At 47.9% G+C, this 21821-nt stretch overlaps 1 protein-coding gene across 1 annotated transcript in view; it reads left to right on the forward strand.

Moving 5' to 3' along the window:
• The window catches only part of PRTG (protogenin), a 247392-nt gene that overhangs the window by 196990 nt on the left and 28581 nt on the right, over positions 1–21821 (forward strand). Inside the window, exon 15 of the mRNA XM_030190411.1 lies at positions 1291–1461. Coding sequence (XP_030046271.1) covers positions 1291–1461 — 171 coding nt within the window. The remainder of the gene's footprint in view (positions 1–1290; positions 1462–21821) is intronic.

Raw genomic sequence — 21821 nt, forward strand, 5'->3', positions numbered from 1 at the left:
CAGAACACTGCCACTAAGTTGTTTTTCTGTGGCTCAACGTGGGAGCAGGCAGCTCTTTACTTAAGACAGAAGCACTAGTTGCCAGTGGCAGCAAAGGTTCAATTTAAAATGTTACCCTCTTTTCAAATAATATCCATTTATATGAAAGAGTTAGTGGAGGTCTATACTCCCTCTAGTTTACTGAGGGAATTGAGGTTAAGGTAGTCATCCTTGTGCTTTTGAAAGAAGCTGAAAAGGTGGTTTCCTGAGCAGTGTTATGTGAAAATTGTCCCCATTTAAAAATATAGGAACTAAGAAGTCTGTGTTTTGCCATGGAATTGGCTATCATTAGTTGACACTAGGATATTCCCTATTTTACTTAATTTGAGCTATGTGATTTATTTTGTATTCATCTATGAATAAGCTTAAAATTGGGTATGCAATATGTACTCTGTGTTGAAGTGGAATAATATGTAAAAATTGTACACAGACCCCTGGATTTTATATAGCGCAACTTACATTGCATGTGCAAATCTAGTTGAATTCTGGATTTGCGCACGCAACTTAATTACTTAAGCCAATCAGTGCTGATTGCCATTTAGCAAGCAATTATTGACATTAATTGGCATTAATTAGAATTTACACGCAGAAATGTCTAATCATATTCTATAATGTAATGCGCATAAATTCTAAGTCACATAGTTGAAAAGGGGACGTGGAATGGGCAGGTCATGGGCGTTTCTAAAATCTATGTGCGTTGTTTTAGAATATACCCACCCAGTCCATGTATAATTGAGGCATCTGCATTTATACCAAGTTTTACCTGGCGTAACTGTCCGTGACTAAATTTCATCGCACTGACAGGCACTTGGCATATTCTATAAACCATGCAAAAAATTAGGCTTGTTGTATAAAGTATGCCTAGATTTAGGCGTACTTTATAGAATACACCCAGGCGGAATTCCTTTTGGCACTGATATTTTAGGTGTGATATATAGAACCTAGTTCAGAATGTGTATTTGGGAAGGATTTATGTAAGAAAGGTTATTTATTCTGATTCTATGGTTATCTTTCTTGAACCTTTACTGATGAAGTAGGCTATAAATTTGGATGTCACTGAAATCATTGTCCAGAAATCTCTTTGATGTGTGTGAAACATTGACCTAGTGTGTCTATATGCTTGTGATTGTTCATCAAATCCTTTTGTTTGAATTTCTAATAGTCCTCATGTACACTTGTTCTACACAGAACGCTTGAATGTATATCAGTTTGATAAGTTGTCTTATATTGTGTTTCCATGTGTTTATACAGCCCCAACAAGCCCTCCGGTGGGAATCAAGGTGACCCTGATTGAGGACAACGCTGCTTTGGTCTCCTGGAAGCCTCCTGAAGATCTGGAGACAGCAGTTACTCGCTATACAATCCTCTATGCTTCCAGAAAGGCATGGATTGCTGGCGAGTGGCAAGTTCTGCATAGAGAAGGTAAACTAGAATGGAACACAAGAAAAGACACATGGGGGCTCATTTGGGAGTGGAGGAGTGGCCTGATGGTTAGGGTGGTGGACTCTGGTCCTGGGGAACTGAGGAACTGAGTTCGATTCCCACTTCAGGCACAGCTCCTTGTGACTCTGGGCAAGTCACTTAACCCTCCATTGCCCCAGGTACAAATAAGTACCTGTAAGCCGCATTGAGCCTGCCATGAGTGGGAAAGCACGGGGTACAAATGTAACTAAAATAAATAAAAATTTCAAAGTACGTAGACTTACAAAGTTCCATAGGTTACTCCGTTATAGAGGCTTTGGAAAGAGCGGCTTGGTTTGAATATATAAGATTTTTAAAGATATTTGATTGAATGCTTTCATTGGAGCTGTTTCTTTGACTTCAATTTTATCACTGTTACATCTGGGGGAAGGAGATTGATGATCTACTATATCCTACAGAATGGTCACCATTTTTATCTCTACCACCGCCCTCAGGAGGGCATTCCAGGCACCAGCCACCATCAATCTTTACATTCATACTTTTTAAAATCAAAATGTATAGGCATAAATGAAAGCCCTGTCCCAACCCTGTTTCCAGGAACATCCCTAAAAAGTGTAGCTGAAAATACATGTACACAGGAATTACACACACAGTTTCACCTACATATCAGGAGGAAAATTTTAGAAAGATATTTCTTTGCAAAAGAACTCCTTTACCTGTGGAAATACCTCTTTTTTTTTTTTTTTTTTTTTAATTTGAAAAGAGTCCTAATTATTGAATTCCAAATTCAGTTACAAAAAGAATTACACATTACTTGAAAGCTTACAATTCACAATAGGAATCTAACAGCTTGATATCTAATCAAACTTCAGGTAAATTGAACTACATACAGGAACCACAACAGGAATTGAAAGTCAAGTTAACGCACATGATATGACCCCAATTTTGTAAGTTTTTATACCCACGAAACCTGTAAACCCCCCATCCCCCTCCCATTTTCCCCCCTCCCCTCTACCCAGTCGAACTCCTCCCAACCCCCCCCCCCCCCCAAGATGTGCAATTCTTCAAAAAGGGCTCCCAGATCGCCTCCCATTTCGCCTCAGCATGGGTCGTATCAGCTCAAAGTCTCTCCATTTCACAAAGAAACCTAAGTTTGTTTTGCCATCGAGACAGAGATGGGACCTCCCTAGATTTCCACTGCCTGGCAATCACTACTCTCGCCACAACCATTGCTTGCCTGACCAGCAACGCCTGTATTTTTGAAAGGGCCAGAGGTTTTTATGAGAATATAAAAAACTCCGGAGACCACTTAATAGGTCTTTGGATCCACTGTTGCAATCTGTATTGTATTGCTTTCCAATAGGCCCTAACTCTAGTACAAACACACCAAATGTGTCCCATCTGTTAATATGGATTGGAGCTTGAGTATCCACTGGAATGGTGGTAAGCCAGGTTACAGGACTTAGGTCAGCAGAGGACGAGGCCTGATAACCCACTAATGGCATAACAGTTGAGAACCTGCAAACGCAGGGCTATATGATGAAGTCTTAATAAAACCTGAAACAAATTACAAATTGAATATAGCATATATGATGATAGAATAATAGATAAAAATGGTTTGTAAAATCTAGCTTGTATTTCTATAACATGGCACACAGGTCATAAGATTATATAAAAATAGATTGTGAAACTGGATGTTTCTATAAACGATAAAGACAAGATGTTCAGGGTGACGGAAAAGATGCGAGGTTTTGAAATAGCAAAAGCAAGAGATGTTTACCGGAAAAGACAGTTGGGTACAGATGGACACCTGGCCGGAAAAGAAATGTTTCAAAATAACTAGAACAGGAAAGAAGTTGGTACAAGATGGTACAAAGAGTACAAATGAACATCTGCCGGAAAAGGGAAAAAAATTGGTACAGAGATATTGGCCAATAAGATGAAAAAAATAGGTACTGCCATAAGCTTCTATTGAGATCTGTGCCTATAAAGGAGCTAACATTCAGACAGGAAAGTTAGAAGCTTCTTCAACACTTGACCGACAGCAGAGCTCTGTGCATTTGAACCTAGATGTATGTATTAAACTGAAGACTTTATCTTGGTAAGAATAAACAGAATCTTATTCCTGATAATTATCTTTGTCTTTATTCCTACATACTGTATTATATGTGCTCTTTCCTTATTATCTGCTATACACAAATAAGCCACACTCACTGAACCACAAAGAGTAGATTAAAAACATATATATATGTGGGAACATAAATGACCCAGGATACACCTAGATCCAGAAAGCCAGAAAGCAGTGGTTATGGGAATTAGTTTCGAATTGCGGCTGCTGATGCCTCCCCAAGACAGACCGCCCCCCCCCCCCCTGGGATTGGAGGGAAACTGTAAACCTTTTGGATGAACTTAAGATGTTTAGTCCCCCATGTGGAAGAGCCCAGAAGGGGTCTAAAAGAGGGCCATTTAAACACATCGTACCCCTTTGACCACAGCCATAAGTACATAAGTAATGCCATACTGGGAAAAGACCAAGGGTCCATCGAGCCCAGCATCCTGTCCACGACAGCGGCCAATCCAGGCCAAGGGCACCTGGCAAGCTTCCCAAACGTACAAAGCTTCCCAAACGCCAACAGAGTAGTGAAACTCCAGGGAACATATGATGAAGCTTCACCGGAGTCAGATACCACCGGTAGAGCACCTTTACCACATTCTCCTGAAAGGGAAATGAAATAGAAATCTTGGACCAATTGTTTAAAAAAAAAAAGGCCCAGTCGCCCTCCTCAATAATCACCCCCAATTCCTGATGCCACCACCACTCTCTATGGGCGTAATTAGGACCCATATGCCCACGTAAAAGGGAATACAAACATGTAATAAGCCCCCTGGTAGTTTTAGAATCTTCACACAAGTCCTCTAGAGAAGTGTTCTCTCGCAAAATAACCGCCCGGATCTCCTTTGAAAGGAGAAAATGCCTCAACTGAGAGTATGCAAACAATTCATTAGGCAGTATAGGGAACTGTTCCTGCAGAGACACAAATGAAATCAATCCGTCTTCATCGAACAACTGACCCCAGGAGGCCAGTCCCAAGGATTCCCACCGATAAAAGTGCCCCAAAGAAACCCCAGGAGGAAAGAGTGGATTATGCGCTATCGGTGACAACTTAGATAACACCGCTTCAGGCCTATCAAAGAGCCCATCCCAATAGAAAAAAGTAGAATAAATCAATGGACACAAATCCAAACCTAAAGACCTATGCTTATGAGGTAGCCACATCAAAGCCCTAAGCGGACACGAGCCTACCTCCGCTTGTTCCAACTTCACCCATTGCTTGTGCGATTGATCATGATACCACTCAAAAGTAACTCGCGCTTGAGCCGCCCTGTAATACTACTACTACTATGCAACATTCAGAACACCAAGGTCCCCCTTTCTCCTATCCTTGTACAATAAAGCTCTGGGCAACCAAGGACGCTTATTAGCCCAGATAAATCAGGTCAATTTATCCTGCACCCCTTTCAAAAAACCTCCGGATACCCTAATTGGAAGAACCTGAAAAAGGTACATCAATCTCGGCAGGACATTCATCTTCAAGACCATAATTCTACCCAACCAAGTTAAGTTGGTCATGTCCCACTTCTCCAAATCTCTATAAAGTGTCTTCAAAAGGGAGGGATAATTAGCTGAAAACAACTCAGATATATTGTGGGTGATCGTGACACCCAAATAGGCTATACCTTTCGCCACCCATTTAAAAGAGAAAGACTGCTGAAGCGAATCCGTAACCGGGGAGGGGATGCCAATCGCAAGAGCCTCTGATTTACTCACATTTAATTTGAAACCTGAGACTTCAGAGTATAACGACAAACCCTTCATCAAATTAGGAAGTGAAATTAATGGTTTTGTCAAGGAGAGAAGCACATCATCAGCAAAAAGCGCCAACTTGTATTCCCTTTTACCAACCTGGATACCTGTTATGTTTGGATCCGACCTAATGTACATCACAAGAGGCTCCATAACTAAAGCAAACAACAATGGCGACAAAGGGCATCCCGGCCGTGTCCCCCGGATCAACGAGAACATCTTTGAGTTACCTCCATTAGGTCTCACACACGCCCTAGGTGCTGTGTACAAATCCCTAATCCATCTGCAAAATCCTGATCCAATGCCAAAGTGATCCAACACTTGAAACATAAAGGGCCAGTGGACTCTATCAAAAGCCTTTTCAGCATCTAGTCCCAAGAGACAAACCGGCAGTTTTCTTTCTTTGAAATGTGGATCAAGTTAACCATTCGTCAAATATTATCCGACGCTTGCCTGTATGGGATAAACCCTGTTTGATCTGGGTGAATCAAGTGAGGCATAACTTGAGCTAGACGGTTGGCCAGCACTTTTGCCAAAATTTTTATATCTGAGTTTAAAATTGAGATAGGGAGGTACGAGGCACATTCATTCACATCTTTTCCCGGCTTGGGGATCACCGCTATCCAGGCCTCCATCATAGAGGAAGAAAACTCACCTCCTGCTAAGATCTCCTTTCCTTATTTTCTTTTGTCCTGTTTCTTTTATTCTTTCTAAATTAATTGTAACCGTATCACCTCTTTCTCCGAGGACAAGCAGGCTGCTTGTTCTCACGACTGGGTGACGTCCGCGGCAGCCCCCACCAACCGGAAAGAAGCTTCGCGGGACGGTCGGCACGCAGGGCACGCCCACCGCGCATGCGCGGCCGTCTTCCCGCCCGTGCGCGACCGCTCCCGCCAGTTCCTTTTTTTCCGCGACTGGAGAGAGTTGTGCTTCTGCCACTCTCTCTGTTTCAGCCGCCGGATTTTTCGACCGCGTTTACGCGGATCGTCGCTTCGCTTCGGATTACCGTTCGGTTTTCCTTTTTCTTGTTTGTTAAAAAAAAAAAAATCTCTGCGCGTGTGGAGCACGCGCTCCCCTTTTCCCTCGCTTCCAGCGGGGACGCCACATTGCGGCCTAGTGGTCGCTCGGTCGTTTATCTTTTCGTGGTGTGATTTTAGCCACCATTGACGACTTTGACTTCGCCGACGCGATTTTTCCGTCGATGTCCTCGAAGGTCCCGAGTGGATTTAAAAAGTGTGGTCGCTGCGGCCGGCCGATCTCGCAGACCGACACCCACGCTTGGTGCCTCCAGTGCCTCGGGCCGGAGCACAATCTCAAGTCGTGTGCTTTGTGTCTCGGTCTCCGGAAACGGACTCAGGTTGCGAGGCAAGTTCTGCGGGACCGTCTTTTTGGAACTTGCGCCGGCCCCTCGACGTCGACCTCGACGGCATCGGTATCGAAGGCCGGTTCTTCGGTACCGGTATCGATGCCCGAGACATCGGCACCGATGGCAGCGACCCCAGGAGAACAGGTCCCGTTGGCCCGCCGGTCCGCCGGTGAGAGTGGGTTGAGAGGCCGCGTGGGCAGTCGGCCCCGGTCACTCCCTCAGCTCGTGAGCCACGGGACCGACCCCTGTCTGACCCGGTGCCTCGAGACCGAGGGGGATCGACCTCCTCCTCCTCCATGCCCTCCGGCGCCGGTGACGTGCATCGAAAAAAGGATAAGAAGCGTCGTCACCGGACGCCCTCGGTGCATCCCGAAGAGGAGTCGACGCCGAAGCGTCATCGTCGAGAGGAGAGGTCTCCGTCGGTTGTGGAGGTACCGACGCGTCGGGGTTCCGGCACCTCGGTGCCTTCTCCTGGCTCCCAGCAGCTTCCGGCACCGACACCCTTACCGGCCCCACCGCCTTTCCCGGCAGCGGGCCTGGACGAGTGCCTCAGAGCCATCCTTCCGGGGATCCTGGAAGGGCTGATGCGCCAGGCTGTGCCGGCGCCGGGGGTGCTTGCGCCCTCGGCGCCGATGACTGTGGCGCCGGCGAGCTCTAGCCCGGCGCCGGGGCTGTCGACACCGCCGCCGCTTGCGGTGCCGGTCTCGACTGCCACGCAGGTGGAGTCCCCGTCGACGTCGATGGAGGGAGCTCCGTCCCCGCCGGCGCGGGAGTCCACCGCTCGACGACACCGAGACCTCGGTGCCTCGACGTCGAGCCGGGCCCGGTACAGGACTCAGCTACATGAGCTAATGTCCGATACCGAGGATGAGGACTCGTGGGGGGAAGAGGAGGACCCTAGATATTTCTCCTCAGAGGAGTCTACGGGCCTTCCCTCGGACCCCACGCCTTCACCGGAGAGGAAGCTCTCACCTCCTGAGAGTCTCTCCTTTGCCTCTTTTGTGCGGGATATGTCTATCAGCATTCCCTTCCCCGTGGTCTCTGTGGAAGAGCCGAGGGCCGAGATGCTCGAGGTCCTCGACTATCCATCACCACCTAGAGAGTCCTCCACGGTGCCGCTGCACAATGTCCTGAAGGAGACACTGCTTCGGAACTGGGTGCGACCATTAACTAACCCCACCATTCCCAAGAAAGCAGAGTCCCAGTACAGGATCCACTCCGACCCAGAGCTCATGCGGCCCCAATTGCCCCATGACTCAGCGGTCGTGGATTCTGCTCTCAAGAGGGCACGGAGTTCGAGGGATACCGCCTCGGCGCCCCCGGGGCGGGAGTCTCGCACTCTGGACTCGTTTGGGAGGAAGGCCTACCAATCCTCCATGCTCGTGACCCGCATCCAGTCATACCTGCTCTATATGAGCATCCACATGCGGACCAATGTGCAACAGCTGGCGGACCTGGTCGAGAAGCTCCCGCCGGAGCAGTCCAGGCCTTATCAGGAGGTGGTCAGGCAGCTGAAGGCATGCAGAAAGTTCCTGTCCAGGGGTATTTTTGACACCTGTGACGTGGCATCTCATGCTGCGGCCCAAGGTATAGTGATGCGCAGGCTCTCATGGCTGCGCGCCTCTGACCTGGACAACCGCACCCAGCAGAGACTGGCTGACGTCCCTTGCCGGGGGGATAACATTTTCGGTGAGAAGGTCGAGCAGATGGTGGACCAACTGCATCAGCGGGAAACCGCTCTCGACAAGCTCTCCCACCGGGCGCCTTCAGCATCCGCCCCCACGGGTGGGCGTTTTTCCCGGGCACGGCAGGCTGCACCCTATTCTTTTGCAAAGCGTAGGTACAACCAGCCGGCCCGAAGGCCTCGTCAGGCACAGGGACAGCCCCAGCGCGCGCTCGTTCTCGTCAACAGCGTGCGCCTAAGCAGCCCCCTGCGCCTCCACAGCAAAAGCCGGGGACGGGCTTTTGACTGGATCCACGGGAACATAGCCGCCCTACAAGTGTCCGTACCGGACGATCTGCCGGTCGGAGGGAGGTTAAAATTTTTTCACCAAAGGTGGCCTCTCATAACCTCCGACCAGTGGGTTCTCCAAATAGTGCGGTGCGGATACGCCCTGAATTTGGCCTCCCTGCCTCCAAATTGTCCTCCGGGAGCTCAGTCTTTCAGCTCCCATCACAAGCAGGTACTTGCAGAGGAACTCTCCGCCCTTCTCAGCGCCAATGCGGTCGAGCCCGTACCACCCGGGCAGGAAGGGCAGGGATTCTATTCCAGGTACTTCCTTGTGGAAAAGAAAACAGGGGGGATGCGTCCCATCCTAGACCTGAGAGGCCTGAACAAATTCCTGGTCAAAGAAAAGTTCAGGATGCTTTCCTTGGGCACCCTTCTGCCAATGATTCAGAAAAACGATTGGCTATGTTCCCTGGATTTAAAGGACGCATATACTCACATACCGATACTGCCAGCTCACAGACAGTATCTCAGATTCCGCCTGGGCGCACGCCACTTTCAGTATTGTGTGCTGCCATTTGGGCTCGCCTCTGCCCCACGAGTGTTTACCAAATGCCTCGTGGTGGTAGCGGCCTACCTACGCAAGCTGGGAGTGCACGTGTTCCCATACCTCGACGATTGGCTGGTCAAGAACACCTCGGAGGCAGGAGCCCTCCGGTCCATGCAGTGCACTATTCAACTTCTGGAGCTGCTGGGGTTTGTGATAAATTACCCAAAGTCCCATCTCCAGCCAACTCAGTCTCTGGAATTCATAGGAGCGCTGCTGAATTCCCAGACGGCTCAGGCCTACCTTCCCGAAGCGAGGGCCACCAATCTCTTGGCCCTGGCTTCGCAGACCAGAGCGTCTCAGCAGATCACAGCTCGGCAGATGTTGAGACTTCTGGGTCATATGGCCTCCACAGTTCATGTGACTCCCATGGCTCGTCTTCACATGAGATCTGCTCAATGGACCCTAGCTTCCCAGTGGTTCCAAGCCACCGGGAATCTAGAAGATGTCATCCGCCTCTCCACCAGTTGCCGCACTTCACTGCTCTGGTGGACCATACGGACCAATTTGACCCTGGGACGTCCATTCCAAATTCCGCAGCCCTCGAAAGTGCTGACGACGGATGCATCTCGCCTGGGGTGGGGAGCCCATGTCGATGGGCTTCACACCCAGGGTCTGTGGTCCCTCCAGGAAAAGGGTCTGCAGATCAACCTCCTGGAGCTCCGAGCGATCTGGAACGCACTGAAGGCTTTCAGAGATCGGCTGTCCTGCCAAATTATCCAAATTCGGACAGACAATCAGGTTGCAATGTATTACGTCAACAAGCAGGGGGGCACCGGATCTCGCCCCCTGTGCCAGGAGGCCGTCGGGATGTGGCGTTGGGCGTGTCGGTTCGGCATGCTCCTCCAAGCCACGTACCTGGCAGGTGTAAACAACAGTCTGGCCGACAGACTGAGCAGAGTCATGCAACCGCACGAGTGGTCGCTCCATGCCAGAGTGGTACGCAAGATCTTCCGAGTGTGGGGCACCCCCTCGGTGGACCTTTTCGCCTCTCAGACCAACCACAAGCTGCCTCTGTTCTGTTCCAGACTTCAGGCACACGGCAGGCTAGCGTCGGATGCCTTTCTCCTCCATTGGGGGACCGGCCTCCTGTATGCTTATCCTCCCATACCTTTGGTGGGGAAGACCTTACTAAAGCTCAAGCAAGACCGCGGCACCATGATTCTGATAGCGCCTTTTTGGCCCCGTCAGATCTGGTTCCCTCTTCTTCTGGAGTTGTCCTCCGAGGAACCGTGGAGATTGGAGTGTTTTCCGACTCTCATCTCGCAGAACGACGGAGCGTTGCTGCACCCCAACCTTCAGTCCCTGGCTCTCACGGCCTGGATGTTGAGGGCGTAGACTTCACTGCGTTGGGTCTGTCTGAGGGTGTCTCCCGGGTCTTGCTTGCCTCTAGGAAGGATTCCACTAAAAAGAGTTACTTTTTCAAGTGGAGGAGGTTTGTCGTGTGGTGTGAGAGCAGGGCCCTAGAACCTCGTTCTTGCCCTGCACAGAACCTGCTTGAATACCTTCTGCACTTATCAGAGTCTGGCCTCAAGACCAACTCAGTAAGGAATCACCTTAGTGCGATTAGTGCTTACCATTATCGTGTGGAAGGTAAAGCCATCTCTGGAGAGCCTTTAGTCGTTCGATTCATGAGAGGCCTGCTTTTGTCAAAGCCCCCTATCAAGCCTCCTACTGTGTCATGGGATCTCAACGTCGTCCTCACCCAGCTGATGAAACCTCCTTTTGAGCCACTGAATACCTGCCATCTGAAGTACTTGACCTGGAAGGTCATTTTCTTGGTGGCAGTTACTTCAGCTCGTAGGGTCAGTGAGCTTCAAGCCCTGGTAGCTCATGCTCCGTATACCAAATTTCATCATAACAGAGTAGTGCTCCGCACTCACCCAAAGTTCCTGCCGAAGGTGGTGTCGGAGTTCCATCTTAACCAGTCAATTGTCTTGCCAACATTCTTTCCCAGGCCGCATACCCGCCCTGCTGAACGTCAGTTGCACACATTGGACTGCAAGAGAGCATTGGCCTTCTACTTGGAGCGGACACAGCCCAACAGACAGTCCGCCCAATTGTTTATTTCTTTCGACCCTAACAGGCTAGGGGTCGCTGTCGGGAAACGCACCATCTCCAATTGGCTAGCAGATTGCATTTCCTTCACTTACGCCCAGGCTGGGCTGACTCTTGAGGGTCATGTCACGGCTCATAGTGTCAGAGCCATGGCAGCGTCGGTGGCCCACTTGAAGTCAGCCACTATTGAAGAGATCTGCAAGGCTGCGACGTGGTCATCTGTCCACACATTCACATCTCATTACTGCCTCCAGCAGGATACCCGACGCGACAGTCGGTTCGGGCAGTCGGTGCTGCAGAATCTGTTTGGGGTGTAAATCCAACTCCACCCTCCAGGACCCGAATTTATTCTGGTCAGGCTGCACTCTCAGTTAGTTGTTCTTCGTAGGTCAATTTCTGTTGTACCCTCGCCGTTGCGAGGTTCAATTGACCTGGGTTATTGTTTTGAGTGAGCCTGAGAGCTAGGGATACCCCAGTCGTGAGAACAAGCAGCCTGCTTGTCCTCGGAGAAAGGGTATGATACATACCTGTAGCAGTTGTTCTCCGAGGACAGCAGGCTGATTGTTCTCACCTACCCTCCCTCCTCCCCTTTGGAGTTGTGTGTTTCATCTTTTGCTAGTCATTCAACTGGCGGGAGCGGTCGCGCACGGGCGGGAAGACGGCCGCGCATGCGCGGTGGGCGTGCCCTGCGTGCCGACCGTCCCGCGAAGCTTCTTTCCGGTTGGTGGGGGCTGCCGCGGACGTCACCCAGTCGTGAGAACAATCAGCCTGCTGTCCTCGGAGAACAACTGCTACAGGTATGTATCATACCCTGATCTGGCAATAGCCTATCAGTGCATTGTAAGCCACTTTGAGCCTGCTAAACTGTGGGATAAACGTGGGGTATAAATGTGCAAATAAATAATCTCTGTCAGAATGGGGGCTAATTCCCCTCTAAAAGCTTTGTAGAAATCATTGGGTAGTCTGTCCAAACCAGGAGACTTTGCCGCAGGAAGAGCCTTGATCACCTTAACAACCTCTTCCACTGAAACTGGGGCTTCCAGAGCTTCCCTCTGCGCATCTGTAAGTTTAGGAAAAGAGCAAGTCGACAAAAAGTTACATGTCGCTTCAGGATTTGGCGCAATATCTGAGGTGTAGAGGGATTGATAAAACGTCTGAAATCTCTTCCTGATCTGCTTGGAATTGGTTGTCATAGTTCCCCCACCGTTCTGTATTTTAAGAATAGTCCTGTCAACCCTTGTTTGCCTCAATTTTACCGCCAATGCCCTACTAGGTTTATTGCTAAAGACAAAGTGCGAGCATCTCTGTTGATCATGAAAAAACTGTAACTGATCCGAATATATGTGGTCCAATTTCAAACGGAGCCCCTGAATTTCCCTCACAGTTGTGACGGAGTGAGTAATTTTATGGCGTTTCGTTAAAAGATTTAACTGCGTTAAACATTGCGCAACCTCAGCTCTTTGTTCCGTTGCCTGAAAACTAGCCTTTTGAAGGAAATAGCCCCTCAACACTGCCTTTAATGCGTCCCTTACCACCCCCGAAAGAGGGTCCTGAATCAACATTATGCTCTAAATAGTCACGTAAAGTCTTCCTATACCCAGCCAAGATTTCCTCATCTTTCAACAAAGTGACAGTCAAGGACCATCGCTTCTCTCTCTCCTTCCCTGCAAGTGAAAGGAGACCAACCCAGACCGGAGCGTGATCCGATACAGTGGGCGTACCAATATCAGATGACCACCCAGCATGTGTCAAGGATACATCTACAAAGATATAATCAATTCGAGAATAAGTGTCGTGGGGATACGAATAAAATGAGTAATCTCTAACCCGCGGGTGGGAGACATTCCAAACATCAGATAAACCCCTAGCTGTCTGTTCGTCTGTCCAATTTAGATTGTAAGCTCTGTTGAGCAGGGACTTTCTTTTCATGTTAATTTGTACAGCGCTGTGTAGGTCTAGTAGCGCTATAGAAATGGATTATACTACTACTACTACTACTATTAAACAAGATCTCTAGTAAACCAGGTCAAGGCTTGAGATACCATGACATCTACAGCAGAAGCCACGCCCGACCTGTCCAACACTGGGTGCAGTGTAGCATTAAAGTCCCCCCCCCCAACAATAAGTTTACCCGGAGGGCAAGAGGAAAATTGTCCCACCAATTTAGACAAGAACCCTTTCTGCCCTTCATTAGGCTCATATATCGAGGCCAATGTTACAGCCTAATCACCCAATAATACACTCAGTATCAAAAAGCGCCCCTCCGTATCTCGCTTCACCCTCACCACCTTGAGCTGCAGCGTGGAATGAATCATGGTGGCCACCTCTCTTTTCCTAGACCCATCTAGAGCAGACGCACAATAAACAGAGGAGTATTGAGGATGCGATAAAAACTTTTCATGTTCCCTTCTCAAATGAGTCTCCTGGAGAAACACCACCTGTGGATGAAAGTGAGTTAATTCTTTAAATAACTTTTGGCGTTTCTGCGGTGAATTCAGGCCCTTCACATTATAGGATAAAAATTTTAGGTCCCCTGTCATATCAAACACCTACAGGCTAATTCTCCTCTAAAAGCTTTGTAGAAATCATTGGGTAGTCCGTCCAAACCAGGACACCCACCTTCTCCTCTACCCCTACTAGTCTTCCACCACCAGGCCTAATATCTGCCCCCCCTGAAATAGATATTTCCCCTCCAACCCCGCCTGGGAATTATAAGAAAAGGACATCACCCAATTCCACAAACCACTCAATCCCAACACCTGCAGCTCCCCCACCTAGCTCATTCAGACCCCCCTCCCCTCCATTCCCCCTTCAACCCCTTCTTTCAGAAGGAATGGATCCTAAGGAGCTTAACCGAGATTGGGTGGCAGAGCCGGTGGCGGGAGGGGGGGATAGTGCTGGGCAGACTTATACGGTCTGAGGCGGGGATAGTGCTGGGCAGACTTACACGGTCTGTGCCCTGAAAAGGACAGGTACAAATCAAGGTAAGGTATACACAAAAAGTAGCACATATGAGTTTATCTTGTAGGGCAGACTGGATGGACCATGCAGGTCTTTTTCTGCCGTCATTTACTATGTTACTATGTTCTTATCCCCAAATGCTCAAACAAGCATCCTCAAAGTCCAAGTTTAGAACTAATGAAGGAGCCAAGAGCTTCCTAGAGAGATTTCATGAACAATCAGAACTTCCACAACTTTACTTAAGTACAAATCTAACTGGATGTTCAAGCAGCTGTTCCAGATGACTTGACTTTCCCCTCCACTCTCCTCCATCTCTGCAGCTTAGCTTTCACATTGGCAATCGATGTAGCAGCCACCGGCGCTTCCGCCACCAACACTCCTATGTCCGATAGTATCTTCCAAGTTTTTCCTGCTGTACGGATGTGATGCCTCTTACCCCCTGCAGTGAAACAAAGAGCAAAAGAAAAGGCCCATCTATAAGGAATTTTTTGCTGGTTTAGGACCTCAAGTACTGGTTTCATTACCCTCCTCTGACTGAGCGTGAACTGAGACAGGTCCTGAAAAACAGTTATTCTGGCACCATTATATTCCACTGAAGACACCTGACGCGCCTTCTGTAGTATTTGTTCTTTCACAGGAAACGCAGCAAATCGCACTATGTCTCTAGGCCTGTTGTCAGCTGGTTTTCCAAACGCCCTGTGTGCCCGATCAATCTCCATCTCCTCCTACCCCAGGAATTTACCACAGATCATTTTGACAATTGTAGGGACATCCTCCTTGTCTCCCACCTCAGAAACACCTCTTAAACAGAGATTATTCTGTCTTCCACGGTTCTCAAGGTCATCCACTTTATATTGCAGCTTCTCATATGCTGCAGTTATTTTCTGAAGGCGCGAATCAGCACTGCTCAGTTGCTCTTCATGGCCCTCCACGCAATTCTCCAACTCCTCCACCTGACCGCCAAGCTCATGGAGATCCACGCTCAGGGCATCCATCCTTTCTAATATCTCCTCCTTAGAGGTTTTAATATCTTCTCTGATGCCTGCTAGCATTTTCACTAGATCTTTAGTAAAGCTCTGCACTTGTGCTGAGGACCCGACCTCCGCCAACGAAGCCGCTGAATCAGAGCGGGAAGGGGAAGCATGGCGGCGAGGAGCCTTCACTGCCGACTTAGCAGACAGCCTCGTGCTGTCTTTCCTGGCCACCGACATCCTCCAAATCTCTCAGCAAGATCGTTTCAGCAAACCTGTCCAGACAGGAAAAAGGGCACATTTCAAGGCTGGTGCAAGCAGGCGATGCTAGTTAAAGGTGAGGAAGCAGCGGAGCCCCAGGATCAAGCAGCCATTAGGCAGCATGATGTCACTTCCTACCTGTGGAAATACCTTTTAAAGGTACTCTCTGTATATGTAATAAGAAAGTTTAAAACATTTAGGGGGGAAGTTAGCATGGGCTACCATTAAGATGGGTTATTTTACCACAAGTCATGCTATTTTAGCCCAGGGACTCATTGCCTAAATTTCCCCATGGAGGTGGATTAGGAAGGAGAGAAGAGAGAGTGAGAGATGTTGACCCTGGGGGGGGGGGGGGGGTGCAGAGGAGTGGGAGGAAAGGAAGACATAAGGCCCTGGGGGTGGAGGGGGTAACAGGAAGGAAGGATGGGAGATATGCTGGCCCTAGAAGGGAGGGGGTGATGATGCTGAAGAAAAGGAAAAGTGAGGGGCAGTGCTTGGCATGGGGAGGAGGATAGGGACCCAGAGAGATTGTAAGCTCTTTGAGCAGGGACCGTCCCTCTATGTTAAATTGTACAGTGCTGCGTTACCCTAGTAGCGCTTTAGAAATGTTAAGTAGTAGTAGTAGTAGTATGTTTAATATCTGGACGAGGATAGGCACACAGAGGAGTAATACTCAACACAGGGAAGGGGACAGACACAGGAGTGATGCTGGATAAGGGGGTATAGGGACAGGGGTGATGCTGGATAATGTTGGGAGAGACAGAGGGGTGATGCTGGGCATGTGAGAAGGGATAAGGAGACAGAAGGACAGCGCTAGAGAGAGGAGATGCCAAACATGGCAGGAAAATAGGGTTAGGGTTACAGGGTAGATGCTAGACAGGGTGGATAGGGACACAGAGAAAAGATGGATGGTGGACATAGAGAGTGAAGAAATGCCACATGAATGAGGAGACCATGGCAAGAGAGTTAGGAGAAGACAGGGGAAAGCAGAAAACACTGTTGGGAGGACATTCCTTATAGTGACCACCCTTTCTGTGAGTAAATTCATCTTTCATAGTAAGCTAGATGTTTCCATCACATTTAGGTTTTGGTAACTTTTGATACTGTAACACTGATATTTCACTGTAATAGAATCACAGTAAGGGGGCAATTCTATAAAGGGTGTCAAACGATAGGTGCTAAAATGCACCCAGATTCCATTATAGAATAATAGTGTAAATCAGCATCTATATATATAAAACTCACCCTCAACGTTCTATTTACACTGACGTCACTGAAGCCAGGTTCGTAAGTTCGAAGCTCTGAAGCCACACAAAAGCACAGTCTGTGGGCCCCGCCCTCGCGTCAAACATTATGACGTTGAGGGCGGAGCACATTCTCAGCTCCAATGTTGTACTGCACTGTAGCTCTCGCACGGAGGCTGCAGGGGGGCCGGCGACACACTGAGACACAAAGGGACGGAGGGGAGCCTTGCTAGCACCCAGTGGCGTACCAAGGGGGGGGCGGTGGGGGCGGTCCGCCCCGGGTGCCAGTGGGTGGGGGGTGCTCCGCTCCCGCCGCCTCCTGTGGCCGTTCCCGCGGCGCCGCACATTAAAAAAACCGGCGAAGCAGCGTCGCAGGCAGCGCCTCACGCCCTGCTTGTAAAAAAAAAAAAAAATCAAATCTCCTTCCTTCTCCTCCTCGTCTTGACGTCGACTCGGGCCTTCCAATCAATTTGATTGGAAGGCCCGAGTCGACGTCAAGACGGAGGAGAAGGAAGGAGATTTGATTTTTTTTTTTTTTTACAAGCAGGGCACGAGGCGCTGCCTGCGACGCTGCTTCGCCGGTTTTAACGGGACTGAGGTGGGGAAGGAGAGGAGCGAAAGGGACTCGGGTGGGGGTGTTCAGAGGGGAGAAGGGGACTGGGGTGGGGGTCTCAAACAGGGGAGGGGAGAAGGGGACTGGGGTGGGGATCTCAGAGGGGAGAAGGGGAGGGGAGAAGGGGACTGGGGTGGGGGTGTTCAGAGGGGAAAAGGGGAGGGGAGAAGGGGACTGGGGTGGGGGTCTCAGACGGGGGAAGGGGAGGGGAGAAGGGGACTGGGGTGGGGGTGTTCAGAGGGGAGAAGGGGACTGGGGTGGGGGTCTCAGACGGGGGGAGGGGAGAAGGGGACTGGGGTGGGGGTGTTCAGAGAAGAGAAGGGGACTGGGTTGGGGATCTCAGACGGGAGGGGGAGGGGAGAAGGGGACTAGGGTGGGGATCTCAGACAGGGGAGGGGGAGGGGAGAAGGGGACTGGGGTGGGGATCTCGGGAGAAGGGGGTGGGGGTGTTCAGAGGGGAAAAGGGGAGAGGAGAAGGGGACTGGGGTGGGGATCTCAGGGGAGGGGAGAAGGGGACTGGGGTGCGGATCTCAGAGGGGAGAAGGGAAGGGGAGGGGAGAAGGGGACTGGGGTGGGGGTGTTCAGAGGGGAGAAGGGGGCTGGAACTGGGGGCTGAAAAAAGGGGCAGAGAGAGAGAGAGGGGACAGATCCTAGATGGAAGGGGGAGCGAGAGGGAGGGCAGACCCTGGATGGATGGGAGAGGGAGGGCAAATGGTGGATTGAAGGGGCAGAGAGAAAGGGCAGGCAGTGGATGGAAGGGACGGCAGAGAGGGCAGACACTGGATGGCAGAGAGAGAGATAGAGTGAAGACAGATGCTGGATGGAAGGAAGACGGTGAAAAGAAGATGAGGAAAGCAGAAACCAGAGACAACAAACTGTAAAAATATATTTTTTTATTTTTTTTGCTTTAGGATAAAGTATTGTAGATGTGTTAAATGTTTATAATAGAACATGTAAATAAGGTAATCTTTTTATTGGACTAATTTTAATACATTTTGACTAACTTTCGGAGAACAAAACCCCCTTCCTCAGGTCAGGATAGGATACTGTAACAGCACTATACTGTACTGACCCGAGGACGGAGGTTTTGGCCTCTGAAAGCTAAATGTATTAGTCCAATAAAATGGTATTATTTTACTTTCTATATTTGTTTTATTTCTATTTGTTAATTTGTAAAGTGGTGATTGGTACTTGTTAGTTTTTTTCAAATTTACATCTGCTGTCTTTATATTTTGCACAGTACTAGGGGACAGTTTCTGTTTCTGTGGTGTTGCATTGTATGCAGAGTCTGGCATTGGGGGTTCAGTTTAATTTTTGTCTAAATAGAAAGTTTATGATTACTTATTCTCTAGTGGATTAGGGTGTATCTGTGTTTGTGAAAAAGACACGGCTTTCAGTTGGCATTGACTGTGCAGGATCTACGATCTGTACTATTCTGTCTGGTTTCATTTTACAATAGGTGAATTGATGTTCTAGTGCTCACTGTAGTGTTTAAGATGCTTTCCTTTTCCTTGTGTGACTCGTAGAAATGACTGCTTATGGTATGGTAGAATTGCTCTATAGGTCCTGAGTGTTTTGTATTCTCGGCATGCCTAGTACTGGATTTGGGGGGGGGGGGGGGTGTTAAAAAATGACCGGCCCCAGGTGTCAACTACCCTAGGTACGCCACTGCTAGCACCCGTTTCATTGCGATTTGAAACGGGCCTTCGTTACTAGTATGTAGATAAAGAGCAGGAGAGCAAACAGAATTTACGTGCCAACAGTTAAGTGCGGCCCCTTATGCTATGTCTATTAGAGGTGTAGATGCATGAGTCTAAATGTGGCACTTTAGCGTGTAAATAACAGCATTCTATAACCTAAATATGTAATTATTTGACACACCCATGCACCTCCCTCTGTGAATGGTCCCCTGCAGTTATGCACTATGCAAATTGTGCTCACATTATAGAATACCACTGTGCGTGCAAATAGCACTTAACACGCCTAAATGTGACATTCATGTATAAGTGATAGTACTTTATAATCTTAGTTTGCAAATCACGCTTACATTTAGGTGTTAAAGTTATAGAATTAGGGAGTAAAAGGCTCAGATACGTAAATGAAAGTGGAAGGGACTTTTAAAGGACCAGCTTCCTCGTGCTCTAAATCCCGTATAAGGGTTTCAGACCCAAAAGTGACAGAAATCCATAAATCTCCATTTATTTAAAGTTTGGTTTACTACCACCTCTGCTGTTGTATTTTATAGCTCAGAGACATCAGAGAAAAGCCCTGGGCACTTGACAGCTTTATGACAAGATCTGTATTCTGCCAAAGGTTGTCAGACACATATGATGCAGCTGCTGGAAAAGATGTTGGAACAATTTCATGTCTCTGTCTCTCTCTCTCCCTCTCCCTCTCCCTCTCCCTCTCCCTCTCTCTCTCCCGAGGCCCAATCTCGAGTTTTGAACAGAGGCAGCTTTTGACTCCTTTTAATGAATTCTGTCTCAAAGAAAAAAAATTCTTCCCAAAGTAAATGTTATGTCTTGTTTAAATGGTATATGAACCAACTATTGCCTATGTCCAGATTGATCTTGTTGTACACCGACAGATGAATTTCTTCAAAAAGGCGGTGAATTCTAACAAATTAATTAACAGGGGAGAAAAAAACCTTTAAGTTAGTAATGTTTCATAAGTAGGACAGTGCAATTATAGAGCTAGACAGCCTACCTGTGCTCTGAGGGCCCTTCATGTGGGGACAGCGCTTATCACAATCCCACATCTTAATTGCTGTAAATCAACAAAAGCAGTGTAGGGATTTCTGACCATGCAGTTCTTTTTCACTGGAGCTGATGGGAAAGAGTTTGCACTATTGGAACGTGACCTATAACCCTTAATGGTGCGAAGTATTGCAGCCCCTTTGGTCACAGATAGCACAGCTTTCTTACTTCAAAGGCTTCCAGAAACCTAGGCCTCAGTTCTGGAAAATTCCTGAGCCATGTTTATGGCTAAATATCTGGAGGCTTTCACTTTTATTTTTCCTCTAAAGGAAGATGTCTAGGCTGGCCTAAAGGGATATTTGTTTGTTTTATTAAGATTTATTTCCCACCTTATTGAAGAAATTCACACAAGGTAGTGTTACATATTTAGATATTTAACTCCCTCTTGCAGAGATTTTATTCTTGTGTATGACTTTTTGTTTTTACGTGCTTCTGAATTATACAGATTTGAGACCATAGTTTTTTTCATGACAAGTTTCTGGTATCTTTGGAAGTTCTTGAATCTTTTAAGTACTTTCTTTAAACAGACTCATGTGCTGTTTTTTCGGTCTCTGAAATTTCTGCTCTAATGTGATTTTGCAAGAAGATTTCATATTAAAACATTTTTCTCTGGGAGTCTAATTTAGGAAATCAGAGAGACACATTGAAATAAATAAGTTTTTGAATGCCGCTCCTTTTTTTACCCTCTACCCCTGCTAGTACAAAAATTGAAAATGAATAGTATTTGGAAGCTTTGCTGTTCTCCGCATTGTACACTGCAATAACTCATCACAAAAATTCAAATCTGTTGTTTAGACTATGAAATTTGATTTTGTCCCTGAGGACTGGGTCCTATCCAACTCTGTTCTATGTTTAGTCCAAGCTGCTGAGGGTCAATCTGCTTTCAATAGTGTGCTGACAAAATGTACTGATGTTTCAGGACTTAGAGGTTAAACTTTGATGTCTCTACTTCAAAAAATGTGATGAATATGTGAATAAAAACAAGTTTGAATAAATCATGGTTGAACCCTCCCCCCCATACCTTTCCTGTCCCCATCTTCCAGCCTCTCCCCCCCCCCCCCCCCCCAATTCTCCGAGAAGATTGGTCCAATTAACTATAGCTAGCAAAGCCCTGTGTTATAAGAAACCAGTAGAGTGGTTGGCAGAAGGCAGAGGGTCATTTTGTAACAACTGGGCCCAACTTGTACAGCCAGTACCCATATAAGGCCAGTTTTCAAAAGAAAAGTATTTATCCCACAAAACTCCCAGCACACATTTACCCCTGTTATCTGGTACACACAAAATTGTTTTGAAAGTTTACATGCATACTTTTGAAAATCCGAAAGTAGTCATGTAAGTCTAAATTCTGCCCCAACTCCACCCTAAGAAACAGTTCCGATCAATGCAGGTCATGCACATACTTTTACCTCCATAAATTCTAGGCAGTTATATAAGCCATTTCAATGCATCAGCCATTGTTTTATGGATTGAAATGGCTTTGAAAAGTATCCCCTTATCCAGAATGGGAACTAGGGTCTTTGTTATGGACAAACAATACAAAACACACCTTCAGCTGACCCTTTCTGCCAGCTGCTGACTATGGGAGCAGTGCAATAACAGCTTGAGCACACAATTTTGTGAGCACAAGATGCAGAAAAGGTTTTATGCACAATTTAACCCTGTACAAAGGCATTCTTAGAGATCAGCACACAGTATATTTAAAGCCATTTG

This window comes from Microcaecilia unicolor, chromosome 1, assembly GCF_901765095.1.
Source record: "Microcaecilia unicolor chromosome 1, aMicUni1.1, whole genome shotgun sequence".
In the NCBI taxonomy this organism is placed as follows: Eukaryota; Metazoa; Chordata; class Amphibia; order Gymnophiona; family Siphonopidae; genus Microcaecilia; species Microcaecilia unicolor.